We start from the raw sequence: 23,993 nt of genomic DNA on the forward strand, positions 1-23,993 counted from the left end.
AGCCCCCTAATCATTTTTGTTGTCTTCTGCTGGACTGTCTCCAAATTGTCCACATCCCTTCTGTAGTGGGGGGACAAAAACTGGACGCAATAGTCCAGGTGTGGCCTCACCAGTGCCTAATAGAGAGGAATAATCACTTCTCTCAATCTGCTGGCAATGCTCCAACTAATACAGCCCTTCTTGGCAACAAGGGCACACTGCTGACTCGTTATCCAGCTTCTCGTCCACTGTAATCCCCAGGTTCTTTTCTGCAGAACTGCTCCTTAGCCAGTCGGTCCCCAGCCTGTAACGGTGCATGGGATTCTTCCTTCCTAAGTGCAGGACTCTGCACTTGTCCTTGTTGAACCTCATCACATTTCTTTTGACCCAATCCTCCGATCTGTCTAGGTCATCCTGGACCCTATCCCTACCCTCCAGCATATCTACCTCTCCCCCCAGTTTAGTGCCATCTGTGAACTTGCTGAGGGTGCAATTCACCCCATCATCCAGATCATTAATAATGATGTTGAACAAAACCAGCCCCAGGACCAACCCCTGGGGCACTCCACTTGATATTGGCTAACACAAGAGAAAAGCTGCTCCAATGACCGTCACTGGTAGTAAGAAGGAACTGAACAGTCGGTGGGTCGGCAGCAACCTATATACACCACCATGAAGGTGCCACTCCAGGGGGCTCCACAGCCGACCCAACGGGTATTGCTAGGGAAAAACTTTCCGACAATCATGCACGCAGCTACTTGGAATGGATATGAGCAATCGCTCGAAGAAAAAGTATTATTTATCCCTTCACATAACACAAGAACTGGGGTCACCTCATGAAATTAATAGGCAGCAGGCTTTAAAACTTTAGATAAGTTTATGGAGGATTAGTCCATGTACGGCTATTGGCCAAGATGGCCAGGGGGACAAACCCCATACTCTGGGCATTCCTTAGCCTCTGACTGTCAGATGCTGGGACTTGACACTCAATAATTGCCCTGTCTTGTTCATTCCCTCTGAAGCATCTGGCACTGGCCACTATTGGAAGACAGGATACTAGGCCACGTGGATCATTGGTCTGACCCAGTATATCCATTCTTATGAGCAGCTGCCACTCCTTGAAAGCAGCAGGAATTTTGGGGAGTTGGGGGGAACGGGGACAGGGATGACAAAAAGTTGGCAGCTTTCCTCCCTTCTATGGATCTTCTTGCTGCCTTTCTGTAGCCCCTCCTCCATTGTCCACAGGCCCAATGAAGGGTGAGAAGCGGTCACTGGAGCTGACACCAAGGTCCAGTATAGGGCTGCTGGTTACAGTGCACAAGCGATGACTTTGTCAAGAATGATCAGACACATTCTGGAGATGGAATTTATTGTTATTCCTCCATTGAAAGAAGAGGCAATTTTATTATACCTAGGAAAGTAGCTTTTTCATTCACTGCACACAGAAATTTGAATCCATGGAAAAAGTGCACCTTCTATCCAATACAACCACTTTTTAAATACATTTGAACAGTGATTAGCTAGCATAAGCATTTGTCACATAAGGAATTAAGTCACCCAAACCTTTTTCACTGTGAATTAGGAGCACAGGGCTGAGGTGCTGCCAATCAAACTGATGAAGGTGAAAAGCTACAATTCACTTTACAAAAAACTGAGAAATTGTCAAAATGTCAAAAGCTACATTCAAAATTTACACAAACTCAAGGGGTGTATGCTTATGGGGACAAGGGGAATTGCTTTCCCTCAAAGTGTTCTGTCATTTAACGATAAAATTTAGTGAAAAGGAAAAGCCTTTATACAATATATTCTCCAAATTCAGTCCCACAAGTTATTTTCTTAAAAATTCAGTTCAGTAAATTTAACACACATTTCAGAAGCTAACTGCATTCAGATCAGGGAACATTGGAAGGATTACTTTAAAAAAAATAAAAAATAGCTCTGAATTTTGCTTCTGAGATGGAAGCTCTGTCTCTGAACCAACAATGATTCCAGTCAATCTTGCTTTGCATCCTTCAAGGCTTGAAGTCTTTCTAACAGAGGAGGGTGGGAATAATGCCACATTGAAAATATCCAGTCAGAAACAGGAAATCCCAAGTTATCTTTGTTTAATTTAATCAGAGCAGAGTATAGGTCTTTAGCCTTTCCAAGCTCCTTGGCAAATGCATCAGCTTGAAACTCAAATCGTCGGCTCAACACAGTCAAGCAAAAGGAGAGAACCTGTTGTGGGGAAAATAGATGAAAATTGTATAAAATCTCAGCTGCCTACAGTTTCCTTATAGTGTCAGTAAATCATTCAGCAGGAATACAGTCTATCAGCAAACCAGCTGGAAAGTTTTAACATCGGGGCTGTGCAACATTCTGCATTTGAGCTCAGTCCTCCTTCCCATACCACCAAGTTGGGAACTGTTCTAGGAGAGTTCCCAGCCAAGTACCCTGTAGCCAGGGGAAGCACACTTATCTTGAAATTGGTAGACAAGTTCAAATCTCACCTCTACTGTGAGCTAATATTTCAGTGCACTACATAGCCCTTAACACTGAAAATCTTGCACCCCCCCCAACCCTAGAAGAAAGTCAAATATTAATCTCCCATTTTACAAATAAGTTAACAGAGGATGCACAAGGCCTCTTCACACATTGCTGGGAGTACAGTCTAGATCATTAATATGGCAGACACATGTCTTATCCAATCAGTCACACTTCTCAGAATAAAAGTGCCAAATCAGCAGGCATTGGTTATCCCACCTCTAACCACCAGGTCACAATCAGAGGGAGAGGAAGAATCCGAGAGTTCCATTCTCCAGTATTTTACTCATGTCTAGCAACATTACCCACAGAAAGAGTACATCAAGTCTATGGTTAGTCTATGCAGCAATTACTCCTGTCGCTCAGAGGCAGCAAGATTTCAACCCATCACAGATCTCTGAGGAGTTAGGAGTCTTATGATTGTGACAGAACTGTGATAGAACTGTTTAGCAAAAAGAAAAGGAGTACTTGTGGCACCTTAGACTAACCAATATTTGAGCATAAGCTTTCGTGAGCTACAGCTCACTTCATCGGATGCATACTGTGGAAAGTGTAGAAGATCTTTTTATACATACAAAGCATGAAAAAATACCTCCCCCCACCCCACTCTCCTGCTGGTAATAGCTTATCTAAAGTGATCACTCTCCTTACAATGTGTATGATAATCAAGGTGGGCCATTTCCAGCACAAATCCAGGGTTTAACAAGAACGTCTGAGGGGAGGGGGGTAGGAAAAAACAAGGGGAAATAGGTTACCTTGCATAATGACTTAGCCACTCCCAGTCTCTATTCAAGCCTAAGTTAATTCAAGCCTACGTAAAAGAATAAATGGATACAAATCAGATGTCAAGAATTATAACATTCATAAACCAGTCGGAGAACACTTCAATCTCTCTGGTCACGCGATTACAGACATGAAAGTTGCGATATTACAACAAAAAAACTTCAAAACCAGACTCCAGCGAGAGACTGTTGAATTGGAATTCATTTGCAAATTGGATACAATTAACTTAGGCTTAAATAGAGACTGGGAGTGGCTAAGTCATTATGCAAGGTAACCTATTTCCCCTTGTTTTTTCCTCCCCCCTCCTCCCCTTGACGTTCTTGTTAAACCTTGGATTTGTGCTGGAAATGGCCCACCTTGATTATCATACACATTGTAAGAAGAGTGATCACTTTAGATAAGCTATTACCAGCAGGAGAGCGGGGTGGGTGGAAGTATTTTTTTATGCTTTGTGTGTATAAAAAGATCTTCCATACTTTCCACAGTATGCATCCGATGAAATGAGCTGTAGCTCACGAAAGCTCATGCTCAAATAAATTGGTTAGTCTCTAAGGTACCACAAGTACTCCTTTTCTTTTTGCAAATACAGACTAACATGGCTGTTACTCTGAGAACTGTTTAGAACACTGCTTTATTTAACCCACAGAGTGAGAAAGCACTCTTACAATAGGCTTAACAGCTTAAAAACATAATTTAATTATGGTGTAAAAAACAGATGTTTCACATTTCATTCATTTTTCACACATTTTGAATGATGGTGTCATAAATGGGCAGGTTGGAACGTTAAAGATTCGGCTAACATTCTGGTTAGTTATGGAAGGATCCTGTCACATGGGAGAAGCTCATAGCTACAGCAGCTTCCCCAACATCCAGATCAGTGGTTTTCAAACTTCTTTTCTAGTGATCCAGTTGAAGAAAATTGTTGATGTCTGCAACCAAATGGAGCTGGGCATGAGGGGTTTGAGGTGTGGTAGGGGCTCAGGGCTGGGGCATAGGGTTGGGGTGTGGGGGTGAGGGTTGTAGGGTGGGGCCAGAAATGAGGGGTTCAGGGTGTGGGAGGGGGCTCTGGGCTGGGGCAGGGGGTTGGGGTCAGGGATGAGGGGTTTGGGGTGCCGGAAGGGGCTCTGGGTTTGGTGGAGGTCAAGACTGGGGCAGGGGATTGGGGCACGGGCTTACCTTGGGCAGCTTCCACTCAGCGGCGCAGCGGGGTGCACTGCGGACCGTGCTGCACCCTGGAAGTGCCCAGCAGCTGGTCCGGCTCCTAGGCGGAGGTACGCAAGTGGCTCTGCATGGCTCTTGCCCGCAGGCACCACCCCCCCGCCTCCCAGCTGGGTGTTTGGAGCTGATGCTCAGGGCAGGGGCAGTGCATGGAGCCCCGTGGCCCCCCACTTCTAGGAACTGGACCTGCTGCTGGCCACTTCCGGGGCACAGCGAGCTGTCAAAACAGGTAGGGACTATCCTGCATTTGCCGGGCAGCACTGCCAACGGGACTTTTAACAGCCCAGGCGGCAGTGCGGACCAGTCACCACAACCCAATGCCTTACATTCCATGACCCAGTACTGAGTCGCAACCCACAGTTTGAAAACCATTCGTCTACATAACTAAAGAGAAAAACAAAACCTAATGCCTTTGCAGCATAGATAACAGATTGATCACACACACAAACACATGACACTTTTTCTCCTTCAAGAAAGGCCAGTCCATTGATTTATGCTGCCACTTGGGGGACAACATTTTTTGGTGTCTAACAAATAGCTAATGCCTTTGTCTCATGGGTTTTAATCTTTTCTGGAAGTTTTTGACACTCAGTATGCCTTTCTTGTGCTGTACTTTAACCTTGCTTGAGATCTGGAGAAGGAACACTTGGCATGCTAAGAGTACCACCCTGAGCTCCCTGACATTTATGTGCAGGGAGAGTTCTTCTTGGAACCAGAGGCTCTGAGTCCTGAGGTTATTGAGGGGGGCTCCCCACCTTAAGTCCAGCATGTCTGAGATTAAGGTTACCGATGGCTGAGGGGTAACAAAGGGCACCCCCATTATTACTGATCTCAGCTCTTTTCACCAGTCCAGGGAGGCGAGGACCAGAGAAGGGACTGTGAGCACTAAGTCCAAGTGGTGTCTGCTCCGGGAGTAAACTGATGCTAGCCACATCTGGAGGGGCCTGAGGCACAGCCCTGCATTCTGAACCACATAACTGCATTCCACCATGTGAACCAGTAGCTTGAGGCAAATCCGAGCTGTCATGATTGGGTGAACCCTGACACTGAGTATCAGGTCCAACATGGTCCAGAATTGGGCCTTCAGCAGGAAGGTCCTAGCTTGGGTCAAGTCAAGCACTGCCTCAGTAAATTCTGTTCTCTGGACTGGGACAAGAGTTGACTTCTGCTTTTTTATTAACAAGCCCAGTGCTTGGAAGGTGGCTTGGACTGTGGTGATGCTACTGATCAGCCAGCTGTCAAGGTACGGGAAGACTTGTATGCCTCACCACCTGAGGAAGGCTGCTATGACCAGCATCCATACTGTGAAAACCTAGGGAGCTGCCGATAGGCCAAATGGAAGAGTGGTGAATTGGTAGTGGCGTTGACCCACTATAAACCTGAGAAATCTTCTGCTCATGGAAGATAGAAATGTGAAAGTATGCATCCTTTAAATCGAGGGATGTGTACCAGTCTCCTGGATCCAGGGAGGGAATGATGGAGGCCAGGGAAACCATGTGGAACCTCAGTTTCTTGAGATATGTGTTGAGACAACGCTAGTCCAAGATGGGTCAGAGGTCCCCTTTGGCCTTTGGGATTAGGAAATACCAGGAGTAAAACCCCTTCCCTTTCAGACCCCTTCCCTTTCAGACCTCCACAGCCCCCATATGTAGGGGGGATTGCACTTCCTGCATGAGGAGTTGCTCGTGAGAAGACTCCCTGAAGAGAGACAGGGATGAGGGGGTGGATAAAAACCGAAGGATATTCCGACTGTCACTGTACTCAGGACCCAACGGTCCGATGTTATGTATGACCATGCCGGGCTGAAGAGCGATAGTCCAAAAATAAAAGGGGAGGCAGATCTGAAACAGCGACTAGTACAATGCCCTTGGGCACACCTTCAAAAGGCCTGCTTGGGCCTGCACTGCATCTCTGAGACTCCAAATGGAAGGCTGAGGTGGATGGGAGTGGGGTTGCTGCTATTTATAACTTCCACCTTTTCTTTTGTAGGGTTCCTGTCTTGGAGGTGCCAAAAACTAACGAGGGTGCTGGGCCTGAATTGCTTCCTGGAAGCTGACAGAGCTTACAGGGCTAAGGAACATAGGGTGGACCTTGAGTCCTTCAGGCCATGAAGTCTTGTATCCAAGAAAAGAGAGGGGCCTCCAAAGGGGAGGTCCTGGATAGATTGTTGAACCTCATGAGGAAGGCCATACGACTGGAGCCAAGAACACCACCTCATAGTGACAGTAGGAGGCCACTTTCCTGGCTGCCAAGTTGGCAGCATTCAGAGCCACCTGTAGAGAAATATACGCCACATTCTCACCCTCCTCCAAGAGGACAGCAAACTGCTTTGTTGAATCTTCGGGCAAGGAGTTCCACAGATTAAAATCATATCTCCCCAGCAAAGTCTGTTGGTTGGAGATACGTAGTTGAAGGCCACCCATTGAATAAACTTTCTTCAGAAAAGAGCTAGTCTTTTGGTGTCTTTTTGCTTAGGGATAGTGCTCAACTGGCCCTGCCTGTCCCTTTCGTTTGCTTCAGACACCATCAGGGACCCTTGGGGGGGATGCAACTACAGGTATTCGAACCCGCTTGCTGGCACATAATACTTCTTCTCTGCCTTCTTTGAGGTAGGGGACAGAGAAGAAGGAGTTTGCCACAGGGCCTTGATCAGCCATATCACTACCTCACTGATGGTCAAAGCAACCATGGAGGGAGCTGCTGCAGCCAGGATATCAATAAGGCCGTGAGATGACTTTTTGAGCTCCTCAATTTCCAGACCCAGTTTCGTAGCAAACGGCTTCATTCAGAAGGTCCTGAAGGGCCCTGAAGTCATCCTGTGGAAGCAGGCTCGTGGGTCCCATGACAGCCTCATCTGGGGAGGATGAAGAGGCGGCTTGCAACGGAGGAGGCACTCCTTCCTTTTCCTCAACTATGTCTGCTGGAGCGACCTCCTGGATGTCGGTACTGGGGTCAATAGCGGAGTCGGGGTCCACTGCTGAGCAGGAAGGAGCGGTAGTCTGTCTCTCGGAAACCACCGAGTAGGAACAATGGGAGGGAGGGGCCCAATACGGGGGGAAACCCCCCGGGGTTCCAGTAAGGCTACTGCATCAGTCACTGACGTACTGGTAGGGGGATTGGTACCAAAGTCTGGTGGCACATAAGCTGGTGGGCTTTGGCGCGTAAGGTTCCCCTTCGGACTCAGAAAAGGAGTCCTCTCAGAAACCACAGTGGAGCGGTAGCTTCTGCCTCCATGCAGTGCTGGGGTTCCAGAGACGGACTGGTGATTGGGATGCCAGGATCAGGGAAGGCTTGACCCTAGAGGGTGCCAGGTGCACAGTGCTGAGAAAGGAGCCCAGTGCTCCTTGTTCCCTCCCTTGCCTCCAGTCACAAGAGCTAGCAGGTGTTGCACTGGAGCTGACAGGACCGGTAGAGAAAGAAGATCTCTAGCTGCTTGGAAAGACTCCGGGATTGATTCAACCATCAGATTGCTGGCACCGTGGTAGCTTCCAGGTATCAGCAGAAGGTCCCGGACCAGACTCAACGCTCTATGCGGAGCTGACGGTGCCACTGTGGGCCCAAGAGTGGAAGAGTGGCCTGGCATGCGTCTCACTGTGCTGCCTTCTCCTCGCTTGTCTTTCTTCTTTATCGACAAGCGCCCTCTGTCAGTGTGCTGCTTCTGCTTCTTCCTCGGCACCAGAGATGATGAACCATTCTGGGAAGAGCTCTGTCACTGAGGAGTGCTTCGCACCAATGCTGAAGTACTTGGTGCCAAATGGGAGCAGCTTGGCTCTGAGACTGGTCTGAGGGCAGCTTCTATGAGGATATCCTTCAGCCTAATGTCTCTGTCCTTTTCAGTGCAGGGTCTGAAGTCCTGGCAGATCTGGTACTTGTCCCTCACATGAGTTTCCCCCAAGCAATTTAAGAAGCGGGTCTCTCATGGGCAGAGGTTTGCCACAGGAGGCACAAGGTTTGAAGCCCAGGGACCACGGCATGCCCAGCTCCTGGGGCACAGTCGTCCCTTGACAACAGGAACTAACTATATACACTAACACTGATTACAAAAAACTATATACGCTAAACTATGATAACCGCCAATGAAACACTGAGATGAAAGACTTGCAGGAGCAAAAAGAGTTATTCCAGCAAACGTCACGGGAGGAAAGAAGGAACTGAGAGGGTGTGGGGCCAGCAGCTCCCCTTATACTGGCACACAAGCATGTAGCTCCAGAGGGTGCTAGGGCTGCCCAACAGATACCAGTGAGGGAAACATCTCTGGCAACAGTGCACACGGCACACATACACTCTAACATGGAATGGACACGAACAAGCACTTGAAGAACAATCTTTGTGAAATGCCGTCTAGGGAAGGTGTGCAATGATGGCTCCTAACTCACTGGCTCTCCTGGCCGAAGCAATGCTCACTATGAATGGCCATCTTCATGGACAGTTAGGCTATTGTACAGGTTGCCATAGGTTCGACGGGTAGACTGGTGAGCGTTGACAGGACAAGGTTAAGATTCCACTGAGGAATCATAGAATCATAGAATATCAGGGTTGGAAGGGACCCCAGAAGGTCATCTAGTCCAACCCACTGCTCGAAGCAGGACCAATTCCCAGTTAAATCATCCCAGCCAGGGCTTTGTCAAGCCTGACCTTAAAAACCTCTAAGCAAGGAGATTCTACCACCTCCCTAGGTAACGCATTCCAGTGTTTCACCACCCTCTTAGTGAAAAAGTTTTTCCTAATATCCAATCTAAACCTCCCCCACTGCAACTTGAGACCATTACTCCTCGTTCTGTCATCTGCTACCATTGAGAACAGTCTAGAGCCATCCTCTTTGGAACCCCCTTTCAGGTAGTTGAAAGCAGCTATCAAATCCCCCCTCATTCTTCTCTTCCGCAGACTAAACAATCCCAGCTCCCTCAGCCTCTCCTCATAAGTCATGTGATCTAGACCCCTAATCATTTTTGTTGCCCTTCGCTGGACTCTCCAATTTATCCACATCCTTCTTGTAGTGTGGGGCCCAAAACTGGACACAGTACTCCAGATGAGGCCTCACCAATGTCGAATAGAGGGGAACGATCACGTCCCTCGATCTGCTCGCTATGCCCCTACTTAGGAGTAGGTTTAAGGGTCAGTGGGAAGGTTCCGATAAAGCCCTTCATAAATATATGAGTTGAGTGTGTAAAGATGGAACTCTTCTCCAGAGGGATGAAGGCACTAACTGCTGCTAGATGTACCTGCACTGAACTAAGAGCTAGACATATATTCTTCAAGGATAGGAGTGCCCATGGTACCTAGCAAACATTGGTGGAGTTGTGCCCAGTCCAGAAAGTGCCTCCATTTGGCTAGGTAGCAGGGTCTTTTCTACTTTGGTCAAGGGTTTCCTGAATGGGGGCAGAGCATGAACATTCTATTTCCAATGCCCATCCAAACATCAGACTGTGAGGTGAAGTGAGCGTGGGTTGGGGTGCTTGATTTTCCCCCAGTCCTTGGTTAGGAGATCAGGAAATGGGCAGATCCTGATAGATTCGTGGGTGGACATCATTAGAAGTTCAGTGAACCAGAACTGTCTGGGCCAGTAGGATGTTAGGAGAATGATGGTGGCTTTGTTGTTGCGTACTTTCCCTATGACTTGTGGGTGTAGGGGGATGGAAGCAAAGGTGTATCTGGGGCCATCCATCCAAGAAGTAGGAGAGCATCACTCTAGGAGTCATGACCCATGGCTCCCCTGGAACAAGATATAGAAAGCTTTCTGTTTCTGTTTACCCCACTGTGTAAATATCACGGTTAGGACTGTGCATGAATCTGCTATTTGTGGTCTGTAGAGAAACTTCTGCTTCATTTGCTGGAAGGTAGCTGTGAATATCCAGGAGGTAAGCAGCCTGTATCATGATGTGGTTCCTGACACACCAGTTCAAAAGTCTGACAGCTTAAAGGTAGAAGGGACAAGATCTTGCTCCTCCCTGTTTGTTTATATACACCACCGTGATGATATCGTCCAACATTATCTGTACATGGAGCAAGCGTATGAGGGGAAGGAAGGCCTTGCACCCTAGGCAGACTGCCCTCAGTTCCAGTAAGTTTATATGTAGCCTGGCCTCTTGTGGGGTTCAGGTACCCTAAGCAGGGTGGTAGTCCCGATGAGCACCCCACCCAATGAGAGAGGCATCTGTCACAGTGGTGGTCCTGAGTGTGGGAGAGCTGAAAGAAGTCCCCACCATGACCTTTTCTGAGTTTGATCACCAAGCGAGGGAGGTGATAACGCTAAAGGGAACAATCACCTTGAAGTCAATGTGATCCCTGTTTGATTGGTAAATCAAGTGGAGCCAAGCTTGCAGACACCGTAAGTGGAGTCTGGCGAACTGCATCACAAAGGTGCATACGGCAATGTGGTCTACAGAAAGAGAGACCTGTGCACTGTGCATGGTGATGCAGGAAATCAGGTTCCTCATCGTGTAAAATCTGTCTGCCGGGAAAAATGCTCTTGCTCCTTTAAAACATATTGTCCCTGTGGGTGACACTATGGACTTTTCTTCATTTATTCAAATGCATAGGGGTGCAAGAAGTTGCACAAGAAACCAGTCTAAGTTATCCAAGTATGGAAATACCGAATAGCCCTGGCGCCTCCTCTGGGCTGCTACCACAGTTAAAACATTCAAAAATACCCTTGGAGCTGTAGCAAGCCCAAAGGGGAGGACCCGAAATTGACACGGTTGTTGGCTAACTGTAAAATGCAGGAAGTTTCTGTGTGATGAGTGAATATACACATGGAAATACACATCCTTCATGTCTAGAGATGCAAAGAACCACATCCCTTCCTGAAGAAAGGGGATTATAGATGATAATGTAATCGTCTGAAATTTCAGCTTTGGGATAAAGATGTTGAGTTGCCAGATATCCAGGATAGGTCTCCCTCCTCTGACTTTTTTTGGAATTAGAGAATATGTGGATATAACCCTCTCCCTTGATACTAAGGTGGGATGCACTCTATCGCCGCTTGATGTAAGAGGGAATATGCCTCCCTTTAAAGAATCAACTCTTGAGAGTGGTCCCTGAAGGGGATTTGTGAGAAGGGAAGGAGAGAAACTCTGTGGAGTAACACTAATGGATAATCTCTAGGACTCAAGTGTCTATGGTGATCTTGTTCCAGTTGTGGGCGAATTGTATAAGACAGCCCCTAACGGTGACAGGAGAAAAAATGGGTGGTATCTGTGGTGGTACACAGGCCCTGACCTGTATGTCAAAAATGGCCCTTGGCCAGCAGTTGGGAGTGATTGGAGCCTATGGCAGTAGAGGGAGCAAAGAAACGGGGCCTCTCAATCCTCTGGTGCAGAGGCTGAGCTGGACGCTGGTAATAGGGTGTATGAAAAGGTGTTGACCTCGGTCTAAAGGGCTGCCTCTAGTGTTTCTTCCTGGGGGCTGTAGTGTAAATCCAGAGGGAATACAGAGTAGATCTTTAGTCCTTTAGTAAGTGCAGGGAGTTGTCTTATTAAAAAGGTTGGATTCACTGAAGTGGAGATCTTGCATGGTGTTTAGGACCTCTCTAGGAAACCCTGATGACTGTAACCGCAAGTCCCTCCTCATGACTAGTCCTGTGGCCAAAGTTCTGTACACTGTGTCTGTAGAATCTACTGTAGCCTGAAGGGCCACCTTTGCCTTCATCCAAAAGAGACTGAAACTGGACTCGGTCTTCCATGGGAAGTTTATCTTGGAAGTCTGCATGCCTGGAGTAGTTATTAAATGTCGTATTTTGCTAACAAAGCGTGGCAGTTAACAGTATAAAACTGCAGACCTGCATAGATCTTCCTTCCCAGGAGATCTATTACTGGGGTGGATTTCTGGTAGTATGATTGAGCTCCTTCTGTGGCCGCCATCGAGTTTGGGGTAGGATGGGAAAATAAAAAGACAGCTCCTTTGACAGGAACAAAGTATTATCTCTTGGCTTTTTTCAGTGTAAGGGCACAGGATGCTAGTGTGTGCCATGTTGCTCTGGCTTCCTCTAGTATAGCCTCATTAAATGGAAGGGCCACCTTATTCAGTCCCTGCAGTTGCAAGATGTTCAGGAGCCAGTGCTGAGGATTCTGAACCTCTTCTAATGGAATCTGTAGATTGTTTGCGACTCTCTGTAACAGCGCCTGGTACTGTTGGTAGTCGTCTGACGGAGAAGGCGATGAAGGAGTGACTGCATTGTCCAGAGATGATGAAGAAGCCTCTGTTGGAACCATTGCTGGTTCTTCCTCCTTGTTCACCAACAGAACCAGTTGGTGAGAGGAAGAGGAGTGGTACGACTCCTGAGAAGACCCCAGATGCCTGCCATATCAGGCCAGAAGGAGGGACCCATCAGTTGTGGGGGACCCTAAGGGAATGAGTACAAGCGGTCACTACAGAGGGTCATAGCTGGAGGGATGGTGAGCATAGCTTCTCAACCGGTACAGTAACTCCTCGCTTTACATTGTAGTTATATTCCTGAAAAAATGCTACTTTGGATTCACTTAACATCGTTTTGCTTAATTTCCCCATAAAAGTTAATGTAAATGGGGGGTTAGGTTCCAGGGAATTTTTTTTTGCCAGACAAAAGGCTATATATTTTTTATTTTATATACATATATATATACATACACACACATACACTCACTCACACACACATATACACAGTATAAGTTTTAAATAAACAATTTAATACTGTACACAGCAGTGACGATTGTGAAGATTGGTTGAGGTGGTGAAGTCAGAAGGTGGAAGAGGGTGGGATATTTCCCAGGGAATGCCTTACTGCTAAATGATAACCTAGCACTCGGCTAAGCCCTCAAGGGTTAACACATTGTTGTTAATGTAGCCTCATACTCTACAAGGCAGCATGAATGGAGGGAGGAGAGACAGCATGGCAGAGAGAGAGAGACTGTGTGAGAGAGAGAGATGCACACGGCCCCTTTAAGTATGCGGACACCGGTCTAAGTATACTGGCTTTTTAAGTAGATCAGCAAGTTGAGTCAGCAGCTGCTGCCAGCAAGCTTCCTCCATCCTGAGTCCTGTCGTGTCAGTCAGTCCCCATTCTATGGAGATGGGGTACAGGAGTGGGAGGAGAGGGACATCCTGACATTAACACCCCTCTTCCCACCCCGCCCCCCGGCACAGCAAGCAGGAGGTTCCTGGGAGAAGCTCCAAGGCAGAGGGCAAGAGCAGCATATGGCAGTGGGGGGAAGGACAGCTGAACTGCCTGGCAATTGATAGCCTGCTGGGCAGCTGTTGCACAGGGAACTTAGGGGAGCGGGGAGCTGATGGGGGGCTGCTGGTCCACCCTGGTTCCAAGCCCCTACCAGCTAGTTCCAACGGGCTGCTCTTTCTGCAAGCAGTGGACGAAGCAGGCAGCTGCCAAACTACGTTATAAGGGAGCATTCCACAAATGTAACAACGTTAACCGGAACAACTTTAAAGTGAGGAGTTACCGTAGTTGGGAATCCCGTAGGTCCATGGAGATACTGGTACAGCTATCTCCTCTGATTCAGAGGACTGTTCCATCAGTAGTGGCAGTCCCATTGATACTGGGGCACTCCTGCCTAACGGCTGGAGATGCAACTGCTCCTCGGACATTGGTATAGATTCCTCTTCTGGAGTAAAGACCTCCCTCAGGAGGACAGGGTCAGAAAGGAGTGGAGACTGGGGATAGGGGAGGAATACATCCTCTGATGTTAAGTAAGTCTCTGAACAGCGTGGGGTCCAAGAAGTTCCAGCAGCAATGCCTGAAGGACCCAACTCATCTGTTGCAGTTGAACGATCATTAGATAAACAAGGTGGTGTCGATGACAGGTCTGGATCGGCACTCGTAGATGGAACTGGCAAGCATTTGTGCTTATGCTTCAGTATCACAGTCACCATGGGAACAAGGTGGATCTCTTCTTTTGCATGCCTTGCCCTCTAACCAGGGGGTATTTGGCAGAGGCAGTTCCATGGGTTCTGAGCACAATGTCTTACCTGACTTGGACCAGCTCAGGGAAGGATTGTGTTTCGTATGGACAGTCCACTGTGGGGATCTATTCTTGTGCTCATCAGAGTGTCTTCTACTCTCAAGGGGAGCCCTGGAGGAAGAGTCCTGGGGCTTCAGCATTAGAGGCTCTGCTCCAAGGCACATGCTTGGAGGGGCATTATTGGTCAGTTAAGACCAATGGACAGGGAGGTCTCGCTGGGCCGGATCAGAGTGGGGCTTCATAGCCTCCTCCATCAGGTACTTTCTTAGGTGAAAAAAGAAAAGGAGTACTTGTGGCATCTTAGAGACTAACAAATTTATTTGAGCATAAGCTTTTGTGAGTTACAGCTCACGGCATCCGATGAAGTGAGCTCTAGCTCACGAAAGCTTATGCTCAAATAAATTGGTTAGTCTCTAAGGTGCCACAAGTACTCCTTTTCTTTTTGCGAATACAGACTAACATGGCTGCTACTCTGAAACCTTTCTTAGGTGAAGCTCCTAGACTTCTCGAGTTCTGGGTGGAAAGGCTCAAGACATACTGCACTTAGCAAAGTTGTACGTCTCACCCAGACAGTACAAGCACCGTTGATGTTCATCACAGATGGAGAAGAAACAAGGGCAGGAGATGCAATTCTTGAATTTCCCTCAACCAGGGGAGGAAAAACGACACTATAGTAACTACAAATTTAAACTGCTAAGCTAAGAGATAAAACTATTTACAAATACTTTCTACTTTACAGGTTATGCACAGAATGGAGGACGACATGTTTCTGACTCAGGCCGTGTGGCAGTAAGAAGGAACTAGAGAGGCATCAATCCACACTGCCTCTTACACCCTCAGTTAAGAGCATGAGGGGAGCTACTGTGCATGTGTGGGTCAACGGACACTGATTCTGAAGAATTTCTGGATTTGCGTGCATGCACACCCACATGTGGAATACACATAGGTACCATGACTCAAAGTACTTACTTTGGGGGTAAAGTCTGGACTGATACAAAGAACAGCACAATATATTGCGATTTCAGAGAAAAGTTGCCCACTTCAGACACTACATGCAGAAGTTATAGCCATCATACAGGCTACTTTGACACAAAGAAAGTGCAAAATCAGTGACAAAGGTCTGACTAGTAGTATGGCAATTGTATCTATGATGAGGTTTCACTGTGTCGCTCAGCATTTCCTGAAGATTAATCAGAGATGACTTTCTCAGAAAGCACTTGGAATGAAGAAGAAAAATTCACTTATGCTCCTATTATCAAAAAGAGATTGCTGAAGGCTGTTCCTGGAAAGCAGTTTCAAGTGTACGGCCAGCCGTTCTTCCAGCCATTGTAATGCAAGGATTTTTGCCAATTTTGGGTTGATGTTTTTTGCACTGTACCCAGTCACTGAATTTAAACCAGTTTTTGGCATATTCTGCATGACGAGATATCTTGGATGCCTGCAGGGTCTCAGCTACTTTCATGGATTTGCCTGTTTCAGGACAGCTAGTTCACAGCGAAGAGGCGAGATGAACAGAGAAAAGGATATTAACACCCTCTTTGCAAGTACCTAGCTGGGGAACAAATATTTGATAATGGACTCTTAGCTAGCAGACAAACGCATAACATGATTGCACTGGGAGCTCATGTTCAGTTGATTATCCACCATAACCCCCAAAGCTTTTTCAGAGTCACTGTTTGGGCAAAGCCTACATTCTTTGTTCTGATATGAATATATTTACATGCCGTTGGAATCTATATATATATTTTGATTATATTTACTGTTAGAAAAAACTCCTCCACCATTTCCAACCCCATGAACCTGGCTGCCTTTCCAAATACAGTTTGTGATCCAGAGGCCACTCTCACTAACATTACATAATATAAACGTTGATATTCTTAAGGTCATTTTAATGCAAAGTGGGAGCTGAAAGTAGCAAGAGAAGTCAGTAGGGCTTGTGGGGGTGGAGGAAAGAGGCAATTTAAAACTTCACTGCCCTATTGCCTTTCCCCCCACACTAGGGGAGAGACAGGCCAAGGGGATAGTAGGAAGTGAGGCAGGAATGTAGGGAGTTACAAGTTCTGACTGCTTTTGCAGCTATTGTATCTTACTTCATTCTGGTGTCTGCAAATACAGTACTCTACAGAGAAATGACCGTGCAACAAACAAATATCTCCAACAGCCAGAAATGGGACACTAGCAGGGGAGAGCTCTGAGTTACTCCTAGGTATATGGTTGGTGGGTCTTGCCCACATGCTCAGGGTCTAACTGACGGACAGATTTGGGGTCAGGAGGGAATTTTCCCCTAGTTAGATTGGAAGAGACTCTGGAGCGTTTTCACCTTCTTCTGCAGCATGGGTCACTTACTGATTTGAACTATCGTAAATGGTGGATTCTCTGTAACATGAAGTCTTTAAATCAAGATTTGAGGACTTCACTAACTCAGCCAGAGGTTATGGGCCTACCAGAGGAGTGGGTGGGTGAGGTTCTGTGGCCAAAATGTGCAGGTCAAAGTATATGATCATGATGGTCCCTTCTGGCCTTAAAGTCTAAACAGAAAACAACATAACTCATTGAGCTGTAAGTAAAAATTGAGAGAGAAAAAAACAACGGATGGGACAAACAAAAAGCAAACCAGCAGCCATTTTACCAGAGAACATTTTCTTGCAACAGCCCCCAAATTTCAGAAAACAAAATCAGTAAAACTGCATTTCTGTACTGATTGTCACAGGAGTCATAGATTCCATGACTTTCAATTTAAAAAAATAACCCTGGCTTGACGTTTTGTGGGTGTGTGTGGCTAGATGGATGCAACATTAACAGCTAGACCTACACAGCTACCAAGTGAGAGACTGGGATGCAGGGGAAACTAACACAGCAGGAACTCTTTAAAGCGCTAGTGCTTTGTCAGGTAGTCATGGGATTGAGTCAGGAATGGAGTAGGTGCTGCAAGGCTCCAATGATGGGCACAAGCAAATTTAGCAATTTTAAAATAGTCTTAACTATTAATTAAATGTGAAATCATTGTAAATTATTTTTACTGAAAATAAAAACAGGCTATTTTGAAAAATGCAACCTGTGCATTGGGATTTTTACTAAAAATTCATGATTTTCCTTTTTTCACTTTGACCAGCGGGATAGCTTATTTATTATTTGCATTGCAGTAGTGCTTTACACACTGCAGTCATAGATTGTGAGGCTTATTGCAGTTTACCATGACAAATCACTAACCTGAATAAATCAAAGAGAAATAAAATAGTCATCAGAAACCTCAAACTATTCCCTGAAATAACAACAAATTAGCAAACAGTATGATATTCAAATGTATATCTTTTTAAGAAGCCATTTCACAAAGCTAACTTTTACCTCATTATAAGGTGAAAAAATGAATTGGAAAATAATCATCAGTCCTATCAGGGTGGGCTGAGTCTCATAGAAACCAAATGCAGCGAAGAGTTCTTTCTGACCAATTAATACTGCAAACAAAAAGAAGCAGAGGAAGGAGTTCATCTAGAAAGAGAGGAAACAAAATATTCCCATTAATATGACCCTTTCAGCTATCCACAAGATTATTGCTTAAATGCTTATTACAGAGGCGCTCAAAAGCAGGGGTTCTGCTGAAAAAACTGATCATGTAATTAAACACTGTATCATAATGCATATGCACGGGGGCCCAAATTAAGGGTTCACAGGCAACTTAGTTCTGACATTTCCTAACTTTCAAGTACCTGACTTTGCAACCTTAATAATGTTCTTTTAATGTAGTTTTCTGTGTGTAATTATGAATAAAGTCTGTCCATTATCCCTCTCTGCCAATGACTAGGCTGGCTTTATACAGACAGGATGGTAATATACAGACACAGGCAGTTCCTGTGAAAATTTCTAAAGCAGGATTCTGTGGCACTTTACAGATCTGTTCAAAGTAAGTGTTATGTGTGTAATGGGCAGCATGCCAGAAGGCACAGAGATGTTTGCATGAAAAATTGAGAGTGCAGAATAGGTGAGGGGCTTGTTATAAGAAAGAGTGGAGAAGACGTAGGGAGGGACAGATTTGTGAAGGTTCTTGAAGAGCAGGTCAAGAAGTTTGAACTCAATGCAGTGAAATGGGAGAACCAGTGGACAGATTGAAAGAGGGAGGTGATACAGTCCAAGCAATGGTCCGACAGGATGATCTTAGCAGCTGAATTTGGGCAGGTACGGAGCAACATGGATGTTAAAGTGTGACATTCTATACCTTGGGGGAGTGTCCTGTAACCCCCATATTCCTCATTTATATATAATTGTGATCTTGCATATAAAGCATGCCATGTAAGATATCAGGGGAAAGGTTATGATCTGGTGAAAGTCACTGTTCTATCTAAATATGTATATCATTAGTGCATATGAAGTTATGAGATTGTGTTGTATGGTTGTCAGTAAAACATGCTGTAAGCTGGGGAATCGGCCAGATACTAGCTCCCCAGAGACAACAGCAAGGAATGTAACCAATGCCCGGGCAGGTGCCACAAACAATCATCAATAGCCATAGTCCAGCAAGGGAGTTACAATTCAATGATTCATCTGCATAAGACCACACCAGGGGAATTGCTCAACCTTGTTTGGGGACTCAGCAATGCCTACCAGACATGCCTGGACTTTTGTTCTCCAAGCACATGGGATGGAGGGTATAAAACAGAACACAGTGGCCCTGTGCTGGGACTTTCTTCTTCCCCCATCTATGCTTCAAGCAACAAGGACACTGAGAAAACTGAAGAGTCTGACAGTGGAGACTGGCCCAAGTTTAAGGACTGTATATTAAGGACTGCAATATTCAATGGGGTGAGAAAAACTGCCTAATCTACATCGGGGTAGGCAACGTATGGCACGTGGGCCAAAGGTGGCAGGTGAGCTGATTTTAAGTGGCACTCACACTGCCTGGGTCCTGGCCACCAGTCCGGGGGACTCTGCATTTTAATTTAATTTTATATGAAGCTTCTTAAACATTTTAAAAATCTTCTTTACATACAACAATAGTTTAGTTATATATTATAGACTTATAGAAAGAGACCTTCTAAAAATGTTAAAATGTATTACTGGCATGGGAAACCTTAAATTAGAGTTAATAAATGAAGACTCGGCACACCACTTCTGAAAGGTTGCCGACCCCTGATCTAGATGCAAAAATGCAAGAAGCCTGGGAAACAAGCAGGGAGAACTGGAAGTCCTGGCACAGTCAAGGAATTATGATGTGATTGGAATATCAGAGACTTGGTGGGATAACTCACATGACCGGAGTACTGTCATGGATGGATATAAACTGTTCAGGAAGGACAGGCAGGGCAGAAAAGGTGGGAGAGTTGCACTGTACGTAAGAGAGCAGTATGACTGCTCAGAGCTCCGGTATGAAACTGCAGAAAAACCTGAGAGTCTCTGGATTAAGTTTAGAAGTGTGAGCAACAAGGGTGATGTCTGCTATAGACCACCGGACCAGGGGGATGAGGAGGACAAGGCTTTCTTCCGGCAACTAACGGAAGTTACTAGATCACAAGCCCTGGTTCTCATGGGAGACTTCAATCACCCTGATATCTGCTGGGAGAACAATACAGCGGTGCACAGACAATCCAAGAAGTTTTTGGAAAGTGTAGGGGACAATTTCCTGGTGCAAGTCCTGGAGGAACCAACTAGCGGCAGAGCTCCTCTTGACCTGCTGATCACAAACTGGGAAGAATTAGTAGGGAAAGCAAAAGTAGAGGGGAACCTGGGAGGCAGTGACCATGAGATGGTCGAGTTCAGGATCCTGACATAAGGAAGAAAGGAGAGCAGTCGAATACGGACCCTGGACGTCAGAAAAGCAGACTTTGACTCCCACAGGGAACTGATGGGCAGGATCCCCTGGGAGAATAACATGAGGGGGAAAGGAGTCCAGGAGAGCTGGCTGTATTTTAAAGAATCCTTATTGAGGTTACAGGAACAAACCATCCGATGTGTAGAAAGAATAGTAAATATGGTAGGTGACCAGCTTGGCTTAACAGTGAAATCCTTGCTAATTTTAAATACAAAAAAGAAGCTTACCAGAAGTGGAAGGTTGGACAAATGACCAGCGAGGAGTATAAAAATATTGGTTAGGCGTGCAGGAGTGAAATCAGGAAGGCCAAATCACACCTGGAGTTACAGCTACCAAGAGATGTTAAGAGTAACAAGAAGGGTTTCTTCAGGTATGTTGACAGGTTTCAGAGTAGCAACCGTGTTAGCCTGTATCCGTAAAAAGAAAGGGAGTACTTGTGGCACCTTAGAGACTAACAAATTTATTAGAGCATAAGCTTTTGTGAGCTACAGCTGTTAGTCTCTAAGGTGCCACAAGTACTCCTTTTCTTTTCAGGTATGTTAGCAACAAGAAGAAAGTCAAGGAAAGTGTGGGCCCCTTACTGAATGAGGGAGGCAACCTAGTGACAGAGGATGTGGAAAAAGCTAATGTACTCAATGCTTTTTTTGCCTGTCTTCACGAACAAGGTCAGCTCCCAGACTACTGCACTGGGCAGCACAGCATGGGGAGGAGACGACCAGCCTTCTGTGGAGAAAGAAGTGGTTCGGGACTATTTAGAAAAGCTGGACGGGCACAAGTCCATGGGGCCGGACGCACTGCATCCGAGAGTGCTAAAGCAGTTGGCGGATGTGATTGCAGAGCCATTGGCCATTATCTTTGAAAACTCATGGCAATCGGGGAAGGTCCCGAACGACTGGAAAACGGCTAATGGAGTGCCCATCTTTAAAAAAGGGAAGGTGGAGGATCCGGGGAACTACAGGCCAGTCAACCTCACCTCAATCCCTGGAAAAGTCATGCAGCAGGTTCTCAAGGAATCAATTCTGAAGCACTTAGAGGAGAGGAAAGTGATCAGGAACAGCCAGCATGGATTCACCAATGGCAAGTCATGCCTGACTAATCTAATTGCCTTCTATGATGAGATAACTAGCTCTGTGGATGAGGGGAAAGCACTGGACGTGTTATTCCTTGACTTTAGCAAAGCTTTTGATACTGTCTAGCACAATATTCTTGCCAGCAAGTTAAAGAAGTATGGGCTGGATGAATGGACTATAAGGTGGATAGAAAGCTGGCTAGATCGTCAGGCTCAACGGGCAGTGATCAATGGCTCCATGTCTAGTTGGCAGCCGGTATCAAGCGGAGTGCCTCAATGGTTGGTCCTGGGGCCGGTTTTGTTCAATATCTTCATTAATGATCTAGAAGATGGCGTGGACTGCACCCTCAGCAAGTTTGCAGATGACACTAAACTGGGAGGAGTGGTAGAATCATAGAATCATAGAATATCAGGGTTGGAAGGGACCCCAGAAGGTCATCTAATCCAACCCCCTGCTTGAAGCAGGACCAATTCCCAGTTAAATCATCCCAGCCAGGGCTTTGTCAAGCCTGGCCTTAAAAACCTCTAAGGAAGGAGATTCTACCACCTCCCTAGGTAACACATTCCAGTGTTTCACCACCCTCTTAGTGAAAAAGTTTTTCCTAATATCCAATCTAAACCTCCCCCACTGCAACTTGAGACCATTACTCCTTGTTCTGTCATCTGCTACCATTGAGAACAGTCTAGAGCCATCCTCTTTGGAACCCCCTTTCAGGTAGTTGAAAGCAGCTATCAAATCCCCCCTCATTCTTCTCTTCTGCAGGCTAAACAATCCCAGCTCCCTCAGCCACTCCTCATAAGTCATGTGTTCCAGACCCCTAGTCATTTTTGTTGCCCTTCGCTGGACTCTCTCCAATTTATCCACATCCTTCTTGTAGTGTGGGGCCCAAAACTGGACACAGTACTCCAGATGAGTGGTTCTGTGGATGAAGGGAAAGCAGTGGATGTATTGTTTCTTGACTTTAGCAAAGCTTTTGACACGGTCTCCCATATTATTCTTGTCACCAAGTTAAGGAAGTATGGGCTGGATGAATGCACTATAAGGTGGGTAGAAAGCTGGCTAGATTGTCGGGCTCAACGGGTAGTGATCAATGGCTCCATGTCTAGTTGGCAGCCGGTATCAAGTGGAGTGCCCCAAGGGTCGGTCCTGGGGCCGGTTTTATTCAATATCTTTATAAATGATCTGGAGGATGGTGTGGATTGCACTCTCAGCAAATTTGCGGATGATACTAAACTGGGAGGAGTGGTAGATACGCTGGAGGGGAGGGATAGGATACAGAAGGACCTAGACCAATTGGAAGATTGGGCCAAAAGGAATCTGATGAGGTTCAATAAGGATAAGTGCTGGGTCCTGCACTTAGGACGGAAGAACCCAATGCACAGCTACAGACTAGGGACCGAATGGCTAGGCAGCAGTTCTGCGGAAAAGGACCTAGGGGTGACAGTGGACGAGAAGCTGGATATGAGTCAGCAGTGTGCCCTTGTTGCCAAGAAGGCCAATGGCATTTTGGGATGTATAAGTAGGGGCATAGCGAGCAGATCGAGGGACGTGATCGTTCCCCTCTATTCGACATTGGTGAGGCCTCATCTGGAGTACTGTGTCCAGTTTTGGGCCCCACACTTCAAGAAGGATGTGGATAAATTGGAGAGAGTCCAGCGAAGGGCAACAAAAATGATTAGGGGACTGGAACACATGACTTATGAGGAGAGGCTGAGGGAGCTGGGATTGTTTAGCCTGCAGAAGAGAAGAATGAGGGGGGATTTGATAGCTGCTTTCAAGTACCTGAAAGGGGGTTCCAAAGAGGATGGCTCTAGACTGTTCTCAATGGTAGCAGATGACAGAACAAGGAGTAATGGTCTCAAGTTGCAGTGGGGGAGGTTTAGATTGGATATTAGGAAAAACTTTTTCACTAAGAGGGTGGTGAAACACTGGAATGAGTTACCTAGGGAGGTGGTAGAATCTCCTTCCTTAGAGGTTTTTAAGGTCAGGCTTGACAAAGCCCTGGCTGGGATGATTTAACTGGGAATTGGTCCTGCTTCGAGCAGGGGGTTGGACTAGATGACCTTCTGGGGTCCCTTCCAACCCTGATATTCTATGATTCTATGAGGCCTCACCAATGTCGAATAGAGATAAGGTAGATAAGCTGGAGGGTAGGAATATGATACAGAGGGACCTAGACAAATTAGAGGCCTGGGCCAAAAGAAATCTGATGAGGTTCAACAAAGACAAGTGCAGAGTCCTGCACTTAGGATGGAAGAATCCCATGCACTGCTACAGACTAGGGACCGAATGGCTAGGCAGCAGTTCTGCAGAAAAAGACCTAGGGGTTACAGTGGACAAGACACTGGATATGAGTCAAGAGTGTGCCCTTGCTGCTAAGAATGCTAACAGCATTTTAGGCTGTATAAGTAGGGGCATTGCCAGCAGATCGAGGGACGTGATCGTTCCCCTCTATTCGACATTGGTGAGGCCTCATCCGGAGTACTGTGTCCAGTTTTGGGCCCCACACTACAAGGAGGATGTGGAAAAATTAAGAAAGCGTCCAGCAGAGGGCAACAAAAATGATTAGTGGACTAGAATACATGACTTATGAGGAGAGGCTGAGGGAACTGGGATTGTTTAGTCTACGGAAGAGAAGAATGAGGGGGGATTTGATAGCTGCTTTCA

At 46.3% G+C, this 23,993-nt stretch overlaps 1 protein-coding gene and 1 long non-coding RNA gene across 3 annotated transcripts in view; one reads left to right on the top strand and one right to left on the bottom strand.

Moving 5' to 3' along the window:
* LOC311533160 overlaps positions 1–7,128 on the top strand; it is a 31,128-nt gene extending 24,000 nt beyond the window's left edge. The window contains exon 3 of the long non-coding RNA XR_014714518.1: positions 6,493–7,128. This is a non-coding gene — a long non-coding RNA (uncharacterized lncRNA). The remainder of the gene's footprint in view (positions 1–6,492) is intronic.
* The window catches only part of ZMPSTE24 (zinc metallopeptidase STE24), a 116,832-nt gene continuing 94,170 nt past the window's right edge, over positions 1,332–23,993 (bottom strand). For both annotated transcript variants that reach the window (XM_084652324.1, XM_084652325.1), the window contains 2 exons: positions 17,799–17,942; positions 1,332–2,196 (listed from right to left, as the gene is read on the bottom strand). In XM_084652324.1, the coding sequence (XP_084508450.1) occupies positions 1,972–2,196; positions 17,799–17,942 (369 nt within the window). In that variant the 3' untranslated portion in view covers positions 1,332–1,971. The remainder of the gene's footprint in view (positions 2,197–17,798; positions 17,943–23,993) is intronic.

This window comes from Lepidochelys olivacea (assembly GCF_965140295.1).
Source record: "Lepidochelys olivacea isolate rLepOli2 genome assembly, chromosome: 19".
Lineage (NCBI taxonomy): Eukaryota > Metazoa > Chordata > Testudines > Cheloniidae > Lepidochelys > Lepidochelys olivacea.